The sequence below is a fragment of the Mandrillus leucophaeus genome, unplaced genomic scaffold (genome assembly GCF_000951045.1).
Source record: "Mandrillus leucophaeus isolate KB7577 unplaced genomic scaffold, Mleu.le_1.0 Scaffold1164, whole genome shotgun sequence".
Taxonomy (NCBI): domain Eukaryota; kingdom Metazoa; phylum Chordata; class Mammalia; order Primates; family Cercopithecidae; genus Mandrillus; species Mandrillus leucophaeus.
In genome coordinates, this window is record NW_012099921.1 from 196,010 (window position 1) to 216,692 (window position 20,683).

General features: G+C 40.7%; 1 protein-coding gene across 8 annotated transcripts in view; it reads right to left on the reverse strand.

Annotated features, from left to right (window-relative positions):
* Window positions 1–20,683, reverse strand: part of SEC11A (SEC11 homolog A (S. cerevisiae)) — a 52,873-nt gene that overhangs the window by 3,424 nt on the left and 28,766 nt on the right. For 3 of the 8 annotated variants that reach the window (XM_011999256.1, XM_011999265.1, XM_011999282.1), the window contains 3 exons: window positions 17,665–17,774; window positions 13,586–13,735; window positions 6,568–6,687 (listed from right to left, as the gene is read on the reverse strand). In XM_011999256.1, the coding sequence (XP_011854646.1) occupies window positions 6,568–6,687; window positions 13,586–13,735; window positions 17,665–17,774 (380 nt within the window). Of the gene's footprint in view, window positions 1–5,069; window positions 5,132–5,770; window positions 5,809–6,563; window positions 6,688–13,585; window positions 13,736–17,664; window positions 17,775–20,683 lie in introns of all 8 variants that reach the window. The other 5 variants (XR_001008125.1, XM_011999271.1, XM_011999292.1 and 2 more) reach the window with 5 other exon arrangements.

Genomic DNA, 20,683 nt, shown 5'->3' on the forward strand with positions numbered 1-20,683 from the left:
CAGAGGTTTTCTATATTTTTTATATATTATATATATACATATATAATATATATAATTTTTCCTTTTTAGTGCAGTAACTGTTATTTCTTTTGTCCCATTTTTAACACTTCCATAAAAGAAATAGCTTTCAGTGAAAGTAAATCACCTAATTTAAGAACATAAAGGCAAATGCCTCACAGTAAAGTACAGATTAAGAGCTATAAAAGCATCTGTGATTTCTACCAAGACATTAAGCTGCCAATTCTGATCTGATGATCAATAAGCAGCCATTCTCATACAGAGACTCTGTTACCTCCATGCAATGATATCTATGCCCAAAGAACCACATCCTTGGCTCCCAGCAACCACATAGGCTGCTTGTGAATGATCCATGTAATTTTTTTCTTTTTTTGTGAGACATGGTCTTACTTACCACGCTAGAATGCAGTGGTGTGATCATAGCTCACTACAGCCTTGAACTCCTGGGCTCAAGCAATCCTCCCACCTGAGTCTCCCAAGTAGCTGGGACTACAAGTGCACACTACCATGCCTAGCTAATTTTTTAAATGTTTTGTAGAGACAGCATCTCACTACATTGCTCAGGCTGGTCTCAAACTCCTGGGCTCAAGCGGTTCTCCCATCTTGGCCTGTTAAAGTGCTGAGATTACAAGCATGAACCACCACACACAACCTGAAACTTTTTTTTTAAGGTTGGTTTTTCTTTGCCCACTATCAGTGAAATGAAAGTAACTTGGTCTTTAGGAGTAATATAAGCAAGATCTAAGGATGCCAGAATATGATGAGGCCGTCCAAAGTCAAACAACAGGTTTAATTGTCTGTGCCACTGTTACCCTCCATGGACAGAGACAAGCAGAGTTGATAATCAAGTGCACAGTGCTGCTATCATCAATCATCTTAAATTCAAACTATTTGCAGGCTTTTGCCTATTCTGCTCAGATAAACCTATGTGCTAAAACAGAGTTGCTAATAAGCAGGAGGTTTAAAATAAGTAAAATAAATGCCATCCACAAAGCCAACTCCAACACCAGCCTGTGCCAAGTTAATATCTAGAAGGCAAAATGCATTTCATATAGTTAATACATTTCCCTGGGAATTCTTGGGATCACAGGTACTGCTGAGGAAGCAGCCTCAGAAGAAAGCACTGTCTCCTGATGCTCATAGAGATCATTAGACAAAAGGCCAAACAAACAGTAAAGAAAAGATGCCACAAAAATTAAGAAGAGACCCCAGCACAATTCTGTCAAATATCAAAAGGGGTCTATATCTGGGAAGTCTAGAATCCAGCAGCCAACTAAATGAGAGAGTAAGAGAATATGCAACGACCAGAAAAGGATCATCTTGTTTCTAGAATGACTTGTTTCAAGTAAGAAGTACATTCAAAAAGTCTTATCCATAAAACTGATTTCAGTTAACAGAGAGCTCAATTACTCTACTCCTTCCTTATATTTTTTTAATTCTTCTTTCCATTGTCAACATTTCTGTTCCCTGATCCTCTGCCATCTTTCACCCTTTTCTCCTGCTGCTTTCTGCTCCTTGTTGACTAATGGATGCTCTTGAATTTTTCAACTTCCTGAGTTTAGAAAGAAATCACCTCTATTAATACTTAATTGGTTCACTATTAGTTTCATTTTCTAAAATTGTTTTTATTACGTGCTACAACATGAATAAGCCTTAAAAACATTATGCTACGTGAAAAGAAGCTGGACACAAAAGACTACATATTATATGATTCTGCTTATATAAAAAGTCCAGAATAGGCAAATGCACAAAGACAGGAAGCAGATTAGTGGCTGTCAGGGGCTACAGGAAGTAGAGGATGGGGAGTGACTGCTAATGAGTACAAAGTTTTATTTTTGGGGTGACAGAAATGTTCTGGAATTCGATAGTGGTGATGGCTGCACAATCTTGTGAATATACTGAAACCCACTGAATTGTAGTCTTTAAGATGGTGAATTTTACATTCTAATATACGTGAATTATATCTCAATAAAAAATTTTTAAAATTATTTTAATTTAGAGTCTTAGGACTCAACATAAAATTTTTTTAGCGTGCAGCTGTTAAAAAAAAAAGAGAGAGACCAGCCTGGCCAACATGGTGAAACCCCATCTCTACTAAAAATACAAAAAATTAGCTGAGCATGGTGGCACATACCTGTAATCCCAGCTAATCGGGAAGCTGAGGCAGGAGAATTGTTTGAACCTAGGAGGTGGAGGTTGCAGTGAGCTGAGATCACACTGTTACACTCCAGCCTGGGCAACAAGAGTGAAACTCTGTCTCAAAAAACAAACAAACCAACAAAAAAACAACAAAAAAAATTTTTTTAAATGCATAAAGGAGGTGGGGTGCAGTGGCTCACACCTGTAATCCCAGCACTTTGGGAGGTCAAGGCGGGCAGATCACTTGAGGTCAGGAGTTCGAGACCGCCTGGCTAACATGGTGAAACTAAAAATACAAAAAATTAGCTGTTTCTACTAAAAATACAAAAAATTAGGTGGGCGTGGCGGCACACACCTGTAATCCCAGCTACTCGGGAGGCTGAGGCAGGATAATCCCTTGAACCTGGGAGGCAGAGGTTGCAGTGAGCCAAGATTACGCCATCACACTCCAGCCTGGGCAACAAGAGCAAAACTCAGTCTCAAAAAAAAGAAAAGCATAAAGGAGGCCAGGCACAGTGGCTCACACCTGTAACCCCAGGACTTTGGGAGGCCAAGGTGGGAGGACTGCTTGAGCCCAGGAGTTCAAGACCAACTTGGGCAACACAGGGAGAACCAATCTCTACAAAAATTTAAAAAATTAGCCAGGTGTGATGGCATGCACCTGTGATCCTAGCTACTGAGAAGGCTGAGGTGGGAGGACTGCTTGGGCCTGGGAGGTAGAGGTTGCAGTGAGCCACGATTGTGCCACTGCATTCCAGCCTGAGTGTTAAGAGTGAGACGCTGTCTCAAGAAAAAAAAAGCATGAAGACATATGTACTACAGTAACAGACTTGCCTGTGGAAAAGTTCTATTCTCAAGATTTGGGTACAGCCTGGCTTTGAAATACCAGTTTAGTGTTTTATAAACACAATTTCCACAAAAGAAAGTGTTACGTTCCATTACGTGTCAAGCTCAGTAGAGGTACAATCAATGGAAAGTAAATTTATATAGTTAAGATTCTGTGCTCCTGCTGTTCATGTCTTCTTTTTTTTTTTTTCCTACAGAAACTTCCTTAATGCAGAGAGTACCAGAGTATTACATTTTTTAAGTAAAAGCTACAAAATGGTCTATATTTTCAATGTTGGGATTTAAAAAATAGCATTAAATAGTGTGGAATTTTTTTCTTGACGGAGTCCCGCTCTGTCACCCAGGCTGGAGTGCAGTGGCACGATCTTGGCTCACTGTAAGCTCCGCCTCCTGGGTTCACGCCATTCTCCTGCCTTAGCCTCCAGAGTCACTGGGACTACAGGTGCCCGCCACCATGCCTGGCTAATTTTTTTTTGTATTTTTAGTAGAGACAGGATTTCATCGTGTTAGCCGGATGGTCTCGATCTCCCGACCTAGTGATTCGCCTGCCTCAGCCTCCCAAAGTGCTGGGATTACAGGCATGAGCCACTGTGCCCAGCCAGAATTTTTTCAAATATTGTCCAGAAGACAAGTTACTTGAGTGAAAGCATATCTCCCCTAACCTTTCGTAGGATGGTACATCTTTTACCCAACCAATGGGCCAGAGTGAGTAGACAGAGCTGTAATGAACACTTAAGAATCGAGACCCAGGCTCGGTGTGGTGGCTCACGCCCATGGTCCCAGCACTTTAGGAGACTAAAGCAGGCAGGTCACTTGAAGCCAGGGGTTCCAGACCAGCCTGGCCAACATGGCGAAAACCCATCTCTACTAAAAATATAAAAAATTAGCCAGGAGTTGCGGCATGCACCTGTAATCCCAGCTACTTGGGTGGCTGAGACATGAAAATCATTTGAACCTGACAGGCGGAGGTTGCAGTGAGCTGAAGATTGCTCCACTGCACTCCAGCCTGGGCAACAGAGCAAGACTTTCCAGCCTGGGCAAAAGAGCAAGACTCTGCCTCAAAAAAAAGAAGAAGAAAAAAAAAGAAGACTCAGATAAAGGAACACTCAGTTGTACTGGCAGGAGCATAAATGAAACAGGCTTGGCAAAATTTGTCAAAAACCTTAACATATGAGTATGCTTCACCCAGTAATTCCACTTCTAGGAATTTATTCTGAAGAATGGTTGGGCAGAAATGCTGAGATACACGTAACAAGGATGTTTATCATAACATTGTTCACAATAAAAAAGCTGGAAATAATCAGAATACCTAACAACAGGAGACTGAATAAAATCTATCTACATATCCATAGGATACAGTATATGGCCCTTCCATACAGTGGAATAGCATACAGCTTTGAAAATGATGATATGATGGTAAATACATTGATTTGTAAATATGTAGTGATTTTTTGGGTAAAAAAGGGTTATAAGACAGTGTGACCACTCTCCTTTCATACACAAAATGCATTTATATTTGTATAAATATGTACATACTAGGGCTGGGTGCCACAATTCATGCCTGTAATCTCAGCACTTTGAGAGGCCAAGATAGGCGGATCACTTGAAGTTGGGAGTTTGAGACAGTCTGGCCAACAAATCGAGACCCCGTCTCTACTAAAAATATAAAAAATTAGCTGGGCGTGGTGGCACACACCTGTAATCCCAGCTACTTGGGAGGCTGGGGCACGAGAATCTTTTAAACCCAGGAGGCAGAGGTTGCAGTGAGCTGAGACCATGCCACCCACACTCTAGCCTGGGTGACAGAGCAAGACTCTGGTCTCAAAAAAAAAAAAAAAAGGCAAAAAAAAAAGTACATATTAATATTTTTATCTCTACACATAAAGGCTAATACAATGCAAACCAAAAAGTTAATAAATATTTATGGAGATCAAGAAAAAGGAGATAAGAAGTGACTTTGCTTTTTGATTATTGATATTTCCTTTATGTTTCTACATGAATCTGTACATTTATAATCTGAGGAAAAACAAAAAGACTCAAAGAGATTGGTGAGTTTAAATAACCACATTAGCAGCATCTTGGGAACTGAGGAAGATGGGGACTAGTATTTCTCAGAAGCACTGATGACCTAATTTGGATTATAAAAGTATTTTTAGCTCCATCAAAGGAAAAGTTCTTTAAAGTGGGGACATATTAAAAAAACAACAACAGCTCTGCAGCAGGCAAAGCACAATGATACCTGTTCTGATCTGATCTCTTTGGCCCCAAACTGAGCATCTCTCATGCTGTAACTGAGGAAGCTTTCACTTAGCAACTCATACTTCCTTCTCTGTGGGAACTGCGTTTCTCAGGCCTGTTTACTGGTGTAATAACTCTATATCCATACAGTCTGTTCTAGGTCAAAAGGAGCAGAGGTTCTGACAGTGGCAAAAGTGCCATGTGGCATCTAACCAGTGAGAATTAGCAACTATCCATTTCAGAAATGTTATGCTAGTAATTTTTGTATGATGGTTAAGGTGGACTATGCAGCCAGCCACTTAGGATCATCAGTGTAATCTTAGATACATAACCTACCTCATTTACGTTTCCTCATCTGTAGAATGGGAATATTAGGGTTGTTCTGAGGTTAAAATGTGGTAATACTTGTAAAGCACTTAGAATGAGTCTCTGGTACACAATAAGCCCTAATAAACGTGAGTTATTGTTAATACTATTAATAACATTAAGGGAGCAACAATGCCATACTTCCTTAATACCAACAACTTACAATTCCTGTCCTCCACTGAACTGTTCTCCTGATAAAATCTGAAACAAACAGGCTTAATATAACTTTTTAATTTCATTTGACCTCATCAATTTCAAGACTAGAAATATTATGGATTAAATTAACATGATAAAACTAATTTGGATGAACACTTTGAGTTGTTGACCTAGTACTTCTTAAGAAATATAAGTTTGTGGTGAAACCCCATCTCTACTAAAAAATACAAAAATTAGCCAGGCATGGTGGCGGGTGCCTGTAATCCCAGCTACTCGGGAGGCTGAGGCAGGAGAATCGCTTGAACCCAGCAGGTGGAGGTTGCAGTGAGCTGAGATCGCGCCATTGCACTCCAGCCTGGGTGACAGAACAAGACTCAAAAAATAAGAAAAAAAAAATCTCAAAAAATGAGAAAAAAAAAAAATGTATGTTTCATGAGGCAGGATTAATAGTGCTCTAGACCCCCAGAGCCTAGCATAGTATGGACATAAGAGCACATGGAAGGTGCCCAATATTTCTTGAGTGAACCAAATAAGTAAACACATTTTTTAAAATTATCACATCCAATTCACCATCTCATCACTAGTATTCTATTCTTTTATTGCACCCCAGTTCCTCACCTCTGGAGTAGTATACCTGAAATTTTAGACACTTTTTGAGAAGCAAAATTTTCAAAGGACACAAGGGTGATTTGGTGGAACCAGAACCAAATCTCCATATTCAACTGTGTATGATCAAATAATATGATTGAGAGGGCCACACTTCAAGTGATATAAAAAGTTTGAGATGCTCCCCTCTATACTTACCCCCTGGCTCTCCCCACAACATCTTTTTTCTCTAGCCAATGTTGTCCTTGTTTATAGAGGCCTCGGTCATCAACCGCATTATTATCTCCTTTGGTCAAAAACTTGATATGCCCATTTTGCCTTAAAAGAGTAGAGGAAACCCAAGTCATCAAATACCTTCATGGCATTTAAAGCACAAAATCTGTTCTTGTTAACCAAAAATGTTTGTGGCATTGGGCTATCTTATCACCATTCTAGTGCTGAAATAATGATTTATGGAGCTATAAGAATGTTAATAGCTGTGTTGTTTATAAACGACTAAAAGCAAACTAAAGATCCAATATTAAGGAGGTCAAATATTATGTAAGCATTAAAATAATAGTATAGAAGAATATTTAATGACAAGATTGCACAAATGTTATTAAGTGAAGAATACAAAATAGCATGTTCAGTACAATCTCATTTTTATATTAAAATATATACATATTACCAATTTTCTGGAAACACAAAGAGCAAAGGAACACAATAAACTATCTCACAGGATATAATTGGCAAGATACAGACTATGGGAAGCTACAGAATAACCCAGTTTCTCCAACTAATGACTTGCAAGGAACAAAGAAAGTTCGGGAAGTGACCTACAGATTAAACAACAGCCAGCCAGGCTCAGTGGCTCACGCCTGTAATCCCAGCACTTTGGGAGGCTGAGGCGGGTGGATCACCTGAGGTCAGGAGTTCAAGACCAGCCCGGCCAACATGGTGAAACCCTGTCTCTACTAAAAATACAAAAATTAGCTGGGCGTGGTGGTGGGCGCCTGTAGTCCCAGTTACTTGGGAGGCTGAGGCAGGAGAATAGCTTGACCCGGGAGGCGGAGGTTGCAGTGAGCTAAGATCACGCGACTGCACTCAAGCCTGGGCAACAGAGCGAGACTCCATGCCAAACAAAAAAACAAAAAAAACAAGAGACTATAAAGCCACATCAACTAATTGCAGCTGAGGACCTTATCTGGATCCAGAAAGTTATGACACAATTGGGGATTTGAACAAATATCAAAAACTTGATGATACTAAAGAATTGTTTGGCCAGGTGCAGTGGCTCTCTCCTATAATCCTAGCACTCTGAGAGGCCAAGGTGGGTGGATCACTTGAGCCCAGGAATTCAAGACCAACCTGGGCAACATGGCAAAGTAAAAAATACAAAAAAGTTAGCCGAGCATGATGGTGTGCACTTGTGGTCCCAGCTGAAGTGAGAGGATCACCGGAGGCTGAGGTTGCAGTGAGCTGTGATCACATCACTGCACTCTAGCCTTGGAGACAGTGAGACACTGTCTCAAATAACAAATAATAATAACACAGGAGGGGAAAGAGGTGGGAGTAGAGAAGGAGCAGAATTGACTATATATTAATCATCACTGGGACAGTGATGATAGATAAACAGGGGTTCCTTATACTCTTCTGTGCATGTCAGAAACTCCCCAAATTCAGAAAATAAAAGCAAAAAAAAAAAAAGGTATTAGACAAGATCTAAAATAATACAGACCAATGTATAAACAGATCAGTGGATCAACAGTGGCTATCTATGGCTTTCTTTAGATTAGCTTTATCTTCTTTTTTCTCCAACAAACATGAGTTACTTTTATATTAGGAAAAAATGTTAGCTTTAAAAGAAGAAATACTTCAATTCTTCAGATATGCCACGGTTTACAGGAACAGTATTTTGTTTTTTTGTTTTGTTTTGTTTTGTTTTGAGACAGAGTCTCACACTATTGCCCAGGCTGGAGTACAATGGTGTGATCTCGGCTCACTGCAACCTCCGCCTCCTGGGTTCAAGCGATTCTCCTGCCTCAGCCTCCCAAGTAGCCAGGATTACAGGTGCCCGCCACCACACCCAGCTAATTTTTTGTATTTTTCGTAGAGACAGAGTTTCACCATGTTGGCCAGGCTGGTCTCAAACTCCTGACCTCGTGATCTGCCCACCTCGGCCTCCCAAAGTGCTGGGATTACTGGCATGAACCACTGTGCCTGGCCAGGAATAGCATTTGCTTGATCAGAAAATTATTAGTTTAATTCTACTAAAGAACCATGAAGTTTCTAGTAATTTTAAAATTTAATTGAAAGCAAAGTATATTTTACAGTTGATAAAGCCTAGCTGAAAATTAATTCAAGTGCATTTGGATTGACCACTGCAGTAGAAAGAAGAAAATTAGCTTCAGGTTTCTATGGGCTAATATCCACTTAGATTCTAAGTCAGAAACTGGCTCACCAGATGTTAAATCTGCAGAGGAAACTAATTTGGGAGGTGTTGCAAACACCAAAGATGGTTAAGTGCAAACAGTCACATTAAAAATAAGATTCCAGTTAGAAAAAATGCAAATATAGAGAGAAAAATAATCTGTAGCTGACAATTCAGTAAGTGAATAAAGGAAAAATTCTGAAGGGTAAAAGAGGACAGGTGCTAGCTGGGGCTCACTGCAAGAGTGAAAGTCAGGAGCAGCAGGAAGGAAAAGTGAATTCAACCCAGAAAACAATACCAACTCCACACATGCAGAAAAGGCAAATCAGATATGAGGAGATAAAACCCAGGAAATGGGGAACTCCCCAGAAAAAGGAAAGGGTGCTAGAGAGATATGGACTACTCCCAAAGACTTGATTTGCTGGCAAAACAAACAAACAAATATATTAACACACCCAATTTCCCCTTCTGGGATGTAATCAGGAGACACCACTATAGCTTTTTTTAAAAAGCATAGATATTCTTCATCTACTTAGTGGTGACACAAATATTCTCTGGTGGCAACCAGCTCTTATTAGACTTTTTATTTTTTTGAGATGGAGTTTCACTCTTGTCACCCAGGCTGGAATGCAATGACGCAATCTTGGGCTCACTGCAACCTCTGCCTCCCGAGCAGTGGGGATTAAAGGCGTGCACCACCACAGCCAGTTAACTTTTATATTATTAGTAGAGACAGGGTTTCACCATGTTGGTCAGGCTGGTCTGGAACTCCTGACCTCAGGTGATCTGCCCTCCTCGGCCTCCCAAAGTGCTGGGATTATAGGCGTGACCCACTGCACCTGATCTTACTAGACATATTAAGTCCTACTCCAGTATTTCACAAGTCATAGGCTCAAAATACTGAGTGAACGTATATTTACATAGGATTTTTCCCTTGCTGGAACAAGGACCAAATATTTAATATTATCTACTTCTAGGGAGATCAAAGAGTTTAGAATTTAATTCACCCATCGCAATACTGTGAAATTAGGAAGAAGGAAATACCACTTTATAGATGAGAAAAAATAAGACCCCAAAAGCTAAATGGGTACAGAATAATGTATCCATCTGCATGGGAAAAGCAAAGCTAAGGATTAAGTCACCCAATGGTAAAATTTCTCTTTCCAAATACGTAATCACATGCCAGTGTTCAATATCATCCAATTATAATATTTCCTGATATGGTTTGGCTGTGTCCCTACCCAAATCTCATCTTGAACTGGAGTTCCCATAATTACCATGTGTCATGGGAGGGACCCAGTGGGAGGTAATTGAGTCATGGGGGCAGGTCTTTCCCAAGCTGTTCTCGTGATAGTGAATAAGTCTCATGAGATCTGGTGGTTTTATAAATGGGAGTTCCCCTGCACATGCTATCTTGCCTGCCGACATGTAGACATGCCTTTGCTTCTTCTTTGCCTTCTGATTGTGAGGCCTCCCCAGCCATGTGGGACTGTGAGTCCATTAAACCTCTTTCCTTTATAAATTACCCAGTGTCAGGTATGTCTTTATTAGCAGCATGAGAACAGACTGATACACCTCCTATAGGATGAACTTACTAACTACATACATTTTGAATATTATTTGTCCCCATATTGAAGAGCAACATTAATACTATTAAACCAAATGGGGCTGGGTGTGGTGGCTCACGCCTGTAATCCCAGCATTTTCGGAGGCATAGGTGGGTGAATCATTTGAGGTCAGGAGTTCAAGACCAGTCTGGCCAGCATGGTGAAACCCTGCCTCAACTAAAAATACAAAAATTGGCCGGGCGCGGTGGCTCAAGCCTGTAATCCCAGCACTTTGGGAGGCCGAGACGGGTGGATCACGAGGTCAGGAGATCGAGACCATCCTGGCTAACACGGTGAAACCCCGTCTCCACTAAAAAATACAAAAAACCAGCCGGGCGAAGTGGCGGGCGCCTGTAGTCCCAGCTACTGGGGAGGCTGAGGCGGGAGAATGGCGTGAACCTGGGAGGCGGAGCTTGCAGTGAGCTGAGATCCGGCCACTGCACTCCAGCCCGGGCAACAGAGCGAGACTCCGTCTCAAAAAAAAAAAAAAAAAAAAATACAAAAATTAGCTGGGCATGGTGGCAGGCGCCTGTAGTCCCAGCTACTCAGGAGGCTGAGGCAGGAGAATTGCTTGAACCCAGGAGGCAGATGTTGCAGTGAGCCAAAATCGCACCATGCACTCCAGCCTGGGTGAAAGAGCGAGACTCCGTCTCAAAAAAAAAAAAAACAAAACACAAATGGTAACTCTGACCAGGTATTTCAGTCTCCCCAAAAGAAAAAAGAAAATTGAAATTTTCTGAATATTAATATCTACACAGGCCTGCAAGTTGAAGGTATCTCAAGAGTCTGAAATAAATCACCAAAAACCCCAGATTATAAGTACCATATTTAAAATCATCAGAATTCTTACACAATTATTTTAAAAATTTAAGGATTTTCCAATTAAAAATTATCTGTCTATGAATCTGCCCAGAAACAGTTTTAAACTGAAGTCTATGACTCATTCAATTTCTTTTTCTTTTTTCTTTTTTTGAGATAGAGTCTCACTCTGTTGCCCAGGATAGAATAAAGTGGCATGATCTCAGCTCACTGCAGCCTCAACCTCCTGGGTTCAAGTGATCCTCCTACCTCAGCCTCCTGAGCAGCTGGGACTACAAGTGCACACCACCGTGCCTGACTAATTTTTTTTTTTTTTGTATTTGTAGAAACAGGGTTTCACCATCTGGTCTAGATGCCCAGGCTGGTCTAGTGCTCCTGTGCTCAAGCACTCCACCCGCCTCAGCCTCCCAAAGGGCTGGGATTACAGGCATGAGTCACCACGCCCAGGCAAACTCACTCAATTTCAAATAATCATAAATAAAAATGGAGAAATTTTCCTCCAGCTTAAACAAGGCCTGAGCTCAGTTTGATTCTCTCTGATATATTTAGGGGAAAGTTGGTTCAGCTTTGTTCATAACAGGCATTGCTGAGAATGAACAACACAAATCCACTTTTGAGAATCTGGAAAACACTATCTGCACTGAATAAACCTCTATAATTCCAAAATAAATTTCTTTTTTTTTTTTTGAGATGGAGTCTCACTCTGTCACTCAGGTTAGAATGCAGTGGCGTGATCTCAACTCACTGCAACCTTAGCCTCCCAGGTTCAAGTGATTCTCCCGCCTCAGCCTCCTGAGTAGCTGGGATTACAGGTGCCCACCACCACGCCTGGCTAATTTTTGTACTTTTAGTAGAGATGGGTTTCACCATTTTGGCCAGGCAGGTCTTGAACTCCTGACCTCAGGTGATCTGCCCGCCTCAGCCTCCCAAAGTGCTGGGATTACAGGCACAAGCCACCGCTCCTGGCCCCCAAAAAATGTCTAAAAATTTAAGTTATTCCTTCTCAGTCAATAATATAATGTCACTTTAAATTATAGTATTTTCACATACATACTGACATCGGATTTTATTAAAAAAAAAAAAAAGCTGTCACATCTTTATTTCACCAATGAAGAAAGAACTCTTCTAAACTAGAATGTTTACAGGAATTTCAAAAACCAATGGTTGACAGTTCCTTCTTCTTTAAGCAGAGGAAAAAAAACAATTTTATAGGGTGGTAAAAATAAGATAGTTTTTACAGAGAGCTTTTGCATATTCAAGAACTAAAATCCACCAGGTGCAGTGGCTCATGCCTGTAATCCCAGCACTTTGGGAGGCCAAGGCAGGTGGATCACTTGAGGCCAGGGGTTCGAGACCAGCCTGGCCAACATGGTGAAACCCTGTCTCTACTAAAAATACAAAAATGAGCTGGGCATGGTGGCACATGCCTGTAATCCCAGCTACTCAGGAGGCTGAGGCACGAGAATCGCTTGAGCCCAGGAGGCGGAGGTTGCAGTGAGCCGAGATAGCACCATTGCATTCCAGCCTGGGTAACAGAGGGAAACTGCCTCAAAAAAAAAAGAACCTAAATCATGCCTACTCTTTCACTTCTCGTCTGTGTGTCATCCAGAATGCCTCCCTTTTCTTTCATTTCTTTGTTTTCTTTTATGAGACAGGGTGGAGTGCAGTGGCACAAACACGACTTACTGCAGCCTCAAACTCCTGGACTCATACAATTCTCCCACCTCAGTCCTCCAATTAACTGGGACTACAGGCACATGCCACTACGCCCAGCTATTTATTTATTTATTTATTTATTTATTGAGACAGAGTCTGGCTAATTTTTATATTTTAGTAGAGACAGGGTTTCACCATGTTAGCCAGGCTGGTTTCAAACTCCTCACCTCAGGTGATCCACCCACCTCGGCCTCCCAAAGTGCGGGGATTACAGGCGTGAGCTACCGTGCCTGGCCTTTTTTGTTTTGTTTTGTTTTATCAGAGAAGGAATCTCACCATGTTGCCCAGGCTGATCTCAAACTCCTGGGCTCAAGTCATTCTCTCACCTTGGCCTCCCAAAGTACTGGGATTGTAGGCATGAGTCACTGTGCCCAACCAGAAGATTATATTTAGGATCTATCTTTATGTCATGGTTTTTTGGAATTATATACAGAGTCACTGACAGGTTGGGAAGTAAAAGGGAACCAGGAAAAACCTTCAGGGAAAAATATGAACCAATAAATAATTATTTACAGTTTTCAAAATGTTCACTAAACTTTCAAATGGACTGGAAGAGGGCCTAGAGGTTCCTCACTCTTTCATAGTCTTTAGGCTATCAAAACTAAATATCACAAACACTTAAACAAAAGCAGTTAGAAACAAAGATGATATACTTTGCACATACTTTTCATGAATCTTCAAGACTCGGTGAACTATAGGAATCTCTCTTCCTTCTATCCTAAAAACAACAATTTCTCCCACTCGTATGGGATCTTCAACTCGATTTGTTAGAAATAGAAGATCTCCTCTATGAAATGCAGGTTCCATGCTGCCACTAGGAGGGAAAGAAGAATATAATAGCAAAAAGAAAGTATGAGATTAAACGTACTTTCCAAATTAGATATTCAACAAAATAAAAAATATCACTTCTGGAGTATACTCAATACTTTAACAACTATATCAACAGAAATGTGTATTGTTCTCAAAATATGGTTTCCTCAGACTAATAAGTTACGACAAAGGATTTTGTTTTAGTTATTAACCTTCACTGACTAGTTCCATTTCAAGTATTACTATTCAAAGAAGCTTAAATCTTGAAAAGGTCAGTGTTACTAATTCCTTAACCTTTTAAAATTTCAAATGACAAACAGAATATAAAAGAATGAACTTTAAAACAATGCCCTTATTCTCACTTCATCTGAAAACACTAAACATATTCAAATATGCAAATTAGAACTGGATCATCTTCCTCTGCCATTTATAAAGATAACAGCCAAGATGACCTTACAGGTTCAACTCATTTAGAAGGAAAAATGGCTCAACAAGTCAAAGAACTGTCAGCCACAGAGATAATGCTTGTGTTATCAATTAACTTATTTTAAAAAGAGAAAAAAAAAAAACAAGGAATAAGCAGAGATTTTTGCCTAAGAATTTCAGAAGCCAGGAAAAGATTCAATTCTATGGTAATAAGTAAGACTAACTTCTACAGAGCCTCTTCTTACCTCTTACCTCTTCCATCCTATACCAAGTCCTAAAAAGGTCCTAAGATATTTGCACTAATTTATGAACTCCTTTTTATCTAACAAGAAGTAGCCCATCAGTATTTTTCAGAAACTCAAGCTCCAGTTTTCTATAACAACAGCTTAAGTAACAACAGAAAGACAAGAAATAAAGTTCAATGCGGGAATAAGTACAAACTCCAAACACTTTTGTTTAAAGACTCTCATCCCTCTATGTAAAGGGATATAGCAATGGGTCTCAAACTTTGCTGCACATTGGAATGACCTGAGGAACTTTTAAAAAATCTCGGCCAGGTGCAGTGGCTCACACCTGTAATTTCAGCACTTCGGGAGGTCGAGGTGGGCAGGTCACCTGAGGTCAGGAGTTCGAGACCAGCCTGGCCAACACAGTGAAACCCAGTCTCAACTAAAAATACAAAAATTAGCTGAGTATGGTGGCGCACACCTGTAATGCCAGCTACTCAGGAGGCTGACGCAGGAGAATCACTTAAACCCAGGAGGCGGAGGTTGCAGTGGGCTGAGATTGTGCCATTGTACTCCAGCCTGAGCAATAGAGTGAGACTCTGTTTCAAAATAAAAAAAAAGAAAAAAGAAAGAAGGAGAAGGAGGAGGAGGAGGAGGAGGAGGAAGAAGAAGAAAGAAGGGAGGAGAAGGGAGAAGGAGAAGAGAGAAGGAGGAGAAGGAGGAGAAGAAGGAGAAGGAGAAGGAGAAGAAGAAGGAGAAGGAGAAGGAGAAGGAGGAGAAGAAGGAGGAGAAGAAGGAGGAGAAGGAGGAGAAGGAGAAACTGGGGGCCAGGCACCATGGTTCAAGCCTATCATCCCAGCACTTGGGAGGTTGAGGTGGGAGGATCACTTGAGATCAGTTGTTCAAGACTCAGTCTCTATAAAAAATAAAAATTAGCCAGGTTTGATGGCACACTCCAGTCTGGGCGATGGAGGGAGGCCCTGTGTTAAATGTTCTTATCACAAAAAAATAGAAAGGGGGGAAACTTTTGAAAGTGATGAATATATTCACTTCCATGATTGTGGTAATGGTTTCACAGGAATATACTTACCTGCAAATTAATCAAGGTGTATACATTAAATATGTACAGCTTTTTGTATGTCAATCATATCTCAATAATTTGGTTAAAAAAGAGTAATCTAAGTACTATTACTTAGAGTCTAGATAATGTTAATGTACTATTACTTCGATTCTAGATAATATTAATAATTCAATTTATTTTAAATCTGCTGTCCATTATCTCCAGAAAGGATTTGGGCTTACAAAATTAAGCCCAAAATCTGACAAAACTATAATGTTTCTTTTCTTTTCTTTTCTTTTTTTTTTTTTTGAGACGGAGTTTCGCTCGTCGCCCAGGCTGGAGTGCAATGGAGCGATCTCTGCTCACTGCAACCTCCACCTCCTAGGTTCAAGCGATTCTCCTGCCTCAGCCTCCTGAGTAGCTGGGACTACAGGCGCCTGCCACCACACCCGGCTAATTTTTGTATTTTTAGTAGAGACGGGGTTTCAACATGCTGGCCTCGAACTCCTGGTCTCGAACTCCTGGCCTCAAGTGATCTGTCTGCCTCAGCCTCCCAAAGTGCTGGGATTACAGGCATGGGCCACCACACCCAGCCTGTAATGTTTCAATTAAACAACCAAGTGGTAACTCTCTAAAAACGAGTTACTAAATTGGGTTTTAAAATCACTAAGAGTGGCTGGGCATGGTGACTCATGCTTATAATCCCAGCATGTTGGGAGGCCAAGGTGGGAGGATTGCTTGAACCGAAGAGATCAAGACCAGACTGGGCAACACAGTGAGATCCTATTTGATATAGTTTGGCTGTGTCCCCACCCAAATCTCATCTTGAATTCCCACGTGTTGTGGGAGGGACCTGGTAGGAGGTAATTGAATCATGGGGCGGGTTTTTCCTGTGCTGTTCTGGTGATAGTGAATAAGTCTCATGAGATCTGATGGTTTTAAAAAGGGGAGTTCCACTGCAAAAGCTCTCTTCTCTTGTCTGCTGCCATATGAGACGTGCCTTTCACCTTCTGCCATGTCCCCAGTCACGTGGAACTGTAAGTCCATTAAACCTCTTTCTTTTGTAAATTGCCCAGTCTTGGGTATGTCTTTATCAGCAGCATGAAAATGGACTAATACACTGCTTCTACAAAAAAAATTAAAAAATTAACCAGGTGTGGTGGAGCAGGCCTGCAGTCCCAGCTGCTCAGGAGGCTAAAATGGAAGGATCCTTTGAGACCAGTAGGTGGAGTCTGCTATGAGTTATGATGGCGCCACTGCACTCTATCCTGGGTAAACAGAGCGAGACCCCATCTTTAAAAAAAAAATTCACTAAGAGTATGAGTGCAAAGATAGGGAAGGAAGCAGAGTGGAGAAAAAAAATTCAGTACTATTTGTCACCATAAGAGATGGTATTAATGCCTTCAAAATTCCTGGAGTCTAGTTTAGAAGTGATATTTAAAGGTCAGCAGGAAACTTGGAAATAATTAGTGATTCTTCTATACTGACACTGAGAACATGCTACAGAAAAACTCTTTAATTTGTGGAAGTACTATAACATCTAATGAAGTAACAACTAAATATCAGGCCTGGTGTATCAAAGTGAGGAATATAAAAAGACAGAACAATTTCAGGAAAATAAAGTACAATGAGACACTTTCTTAAGGGATGTGACAAAAAGAAACCTCACATGGTAACCTTTTTGTAGAACAGTCATGAGCCCTTTGGGGTTCTGAATGGAAATGCCTAACAAAGTGAGAATTTCTTTTCTATCTCTCTTTTTTTTTTTTTTTTTTTGGAGACAGGGTCTCGCTCTGTCGCCCAGGCTGGAGTGCAGTGGTGCAATCACAACTCATTGCAGGCCTCAAGCTCCAGGGCTTAGGCGATCCTCCCACTTCAGCCTCCCGAGTAGCTGAGACTACAGGTGCATGCCACCACACCCGCTAATTTTTGTATTGTTTGTGGAGACAGGGTTTCACCACATTGCACAAGCTAGTCTCAAATTCCTGAGCTCAAGCAATCCGCCTGCCTGAGCCTCCCAAATTGCTGGGATTACAGGCACAAGCCACCGCGCCCAGCCTGAGAATTTCTTACAATTGAGAAGTAGTGACTAATTTTCTTCCAGGCCCTTTTCTGGAAAACAGTAGTTTCTAAGGGAATGATATACCAGTTATTTCATATCTCAATTTTTCTCCCAAGTAATGCCATGCAATTCCATGCCTTGAAAGGAAAAACTGTTACCTGAGCACCACTACAATTGGACTTTCACTTCCAGTTATTACCATTAACCCCTTCCAGATCATTAGTGCTGATGAGACAATCATTCCGAAATTTAGGACCTGATAATAGAGCTGCAAGAAGAAAAGAGAAGACATCAGATCCACCATTATACCCACTTTGGAAAGCAATTGAGAGCGGTAACAATTTGAAAGTTTCAAGCAGTACTATTAGGACAACTACAGTTCTGAGACATTCTTTAATATACTATAATAATTATGCCATCAGCATATCAAAACAGGCCCCCCTTCTTTCGCCAAAGCACCCTGCTCCATTTTGTTTGGTAAAACATCAATTACATTTATATAACACCACATTATTTCAAGAACCTTTCACAAAAGTTATTTCATTTGGGCTCCATAATCATTCAGCTTAAATTCAATCATACCCATGCTACTTACCAGCCAACAGTAATCTGTCTCTGCTGCTGAACTCCTCTATTACTTTACTTTTCTTTTTTTTTTTTGAAGCCTCGCTCTCGCTCTGTCACCCAGGCTGGAGTGCAGTGGTGCCATCTCAGCTTACTGCAACCTCCGTCTCCTGGGTTCAGGAAATTCTCCTGCCTCATCCTCCCGAGTGGCTGGGACTACATGCATGCACCATTATGCCCAGCTTATTTTTTTGTATTTTCAGTAGAAACGGGGTTTCACCATGTTGGTCAGGTTGATCTCGAACTCTTAACCTCAAATGATCTGCCCACCTTCGCCTCCTAAAGTGCTGGGATTACAGGCATGAGTCACCACGCCCGGCCCTCTATTACTTTTCTACCATATTTATCCCTTGAAAATCATGGGAATAGTCAATGACATTTAACTCTACCTTCTCATTTTACAGTTAAGGAAACTGTCTCATAAAGAGGAGACTTCACCAAGTCCTATAGCTTATCAGTCACATAGTCAAGACTTGAAGGTCAGCTTTCTTACTAAATCTCTAGTACTCCACAAATTCTAAAATTCTGTGACTTGAATAATCGGATAAAACACCAGAAGGCATTTCAATTTCAAATAAAGAAAATTCAGAACATATGGAAAAAGGCAAAAAATATTACCAAATCAGATAAGAGAAATAATGTGAGCTAACTGTTTTGGGCCAAGGCTGGAAAAAGCATAGAGAGGATGACCAGACACCAAGGCAAATAGTTCAAAAGGAAAAAGCTGGTACTGGAAAGTACTGGGAGAGATCTGAAAAAGCATATTAAGGTCCAACTATGAAGAAACTTAAACACAGGACTGAACCTGTGGATCTAACAAAACATTAGTAATATAAAGTGAAAAAACAAAAGTTTCAAAAGGTCTTACTCTGTCGCCCAGGCTGGAGTATAGTGGCACAATCACAGCTCACTGCAGCCTCCAACTCCTGGGCTCAAGCAACCCTCCTACCTCAGCCTCCTGAGTAGCCAGATGTGGTAATTTTTGTATGTTTTGTAGGGAAGAGGTTTCGCCATATTGCCCAGGCTGATCTTGAACTCCTGGGCTCAAGCAATCCGCCTACCTCAGCCTCCCAAAGGGCTAGGATTACAGGTGTGAGCCATCATGCCTGGTCACTTTTGATAAGATTTGCTTATGGACATTCTACACAACTGTCCTAGTCTCTTCAAAAATCCAATGTCATTCAATGTCATGGAAAAAAAGGTGGAAGACTGTTCTAGATTAAAAAGGACTAAAGAGATATAACAACCAAATATAATGCACAAACTTTGGTTTCTTTGTTGTTTTTTTCTTCCTTCTCATTCAGTTCTAATAATACACAAACTTTGGCTGGATCTTGGTTCAAAAAAAAAAAAAAAGCGTAAGAAAAAATATGAACTATAAAAGATATTTTGGGGTGAATTGGGGAAACTCAAAATATGATTTGAATATTAAATGACACTAGGAAATTCATGTTAATTTTCTTTTTTCTCTTTTCTTTTTTTTTTGAGACAGGGTCTTGCTCTATCACACAGGCTGCAGTGTAGTGACATGATCTCAGCTCACCGTAACCTCTGCTCCCAAGTTCAAGTGGTTCTCATGCCACAGTCTCCCAAGTAGCTGGGATTACAATGGGCATGCATCATCATACCTGGCTAATTTTTGTATTTCTAGTAGAGACGGGGTTTCACCATGCTGGCCAGACTGGTCTCAAACTCCTGTCTTCAAGCAATCCACCCACCTTGACCTCCCAAAGTGCTGGGACTGCAGATGTAAGCCACTGCACCCAGCCTCTAATTTTCTTAAATTATGTGATAAATTATGTGATAATGGTGTTGTGGTTATGTAGAACACTGTCCTTATCATAAGAGATGCATATTAGTAGTAGTTGGCTAGTAGTTGTAGTTAGGGGTGAATTGTCATTATCTGCAATTCATTTTCAACTGATTCAGCAAAAAAAAATTCTGTATGTGCACACACACATAAGTATACATAGAACACATATGGCAAAAATGCTAATAATTGTTGGATCTGTGTGACAGATTACAGGTGTTCCCTGTACTTTCTTTCAATTTTTCTGAAAAATTCCAAAAAATGTGTAGAAAAAAATGGAAGAAGCCAGGTGCAGTGGCTCACGTCTGTAATCCCAGCAATTTGGGAGGCTGAGGTGGGCGGATCACTTGAGGCCAGAAGTAGGAGACCAGCCTGGCTAACATGGCGAAACCCATCTCTACTAAAAACACAAAAATTAGCTGGGTGTGGTGGGACATGCCTGTAATCCCAGCTACTTAAGAGGCTGAGGCACAAGAATTGCTTGAACCCAGAAGGCGGGGGTTGCAGTAAGCTGAGATCGCACCATTGCACTCCAGCCTGGGCAACTGAGCAAGACTCTGTCTCAAAAAAAATAATAATAATAAAAAGGAAGAAAATAAAATAAATGTTAGTTGTTATATTTGGGGGTGTAATACTAGGCAATTCTTATTTATTTCATTTTGATCATCTACATTTTCTACTTCTTCCCTTTTTAAACCAATTGTAATTTTTATCAAAACACTATACACACATACATACAAGAA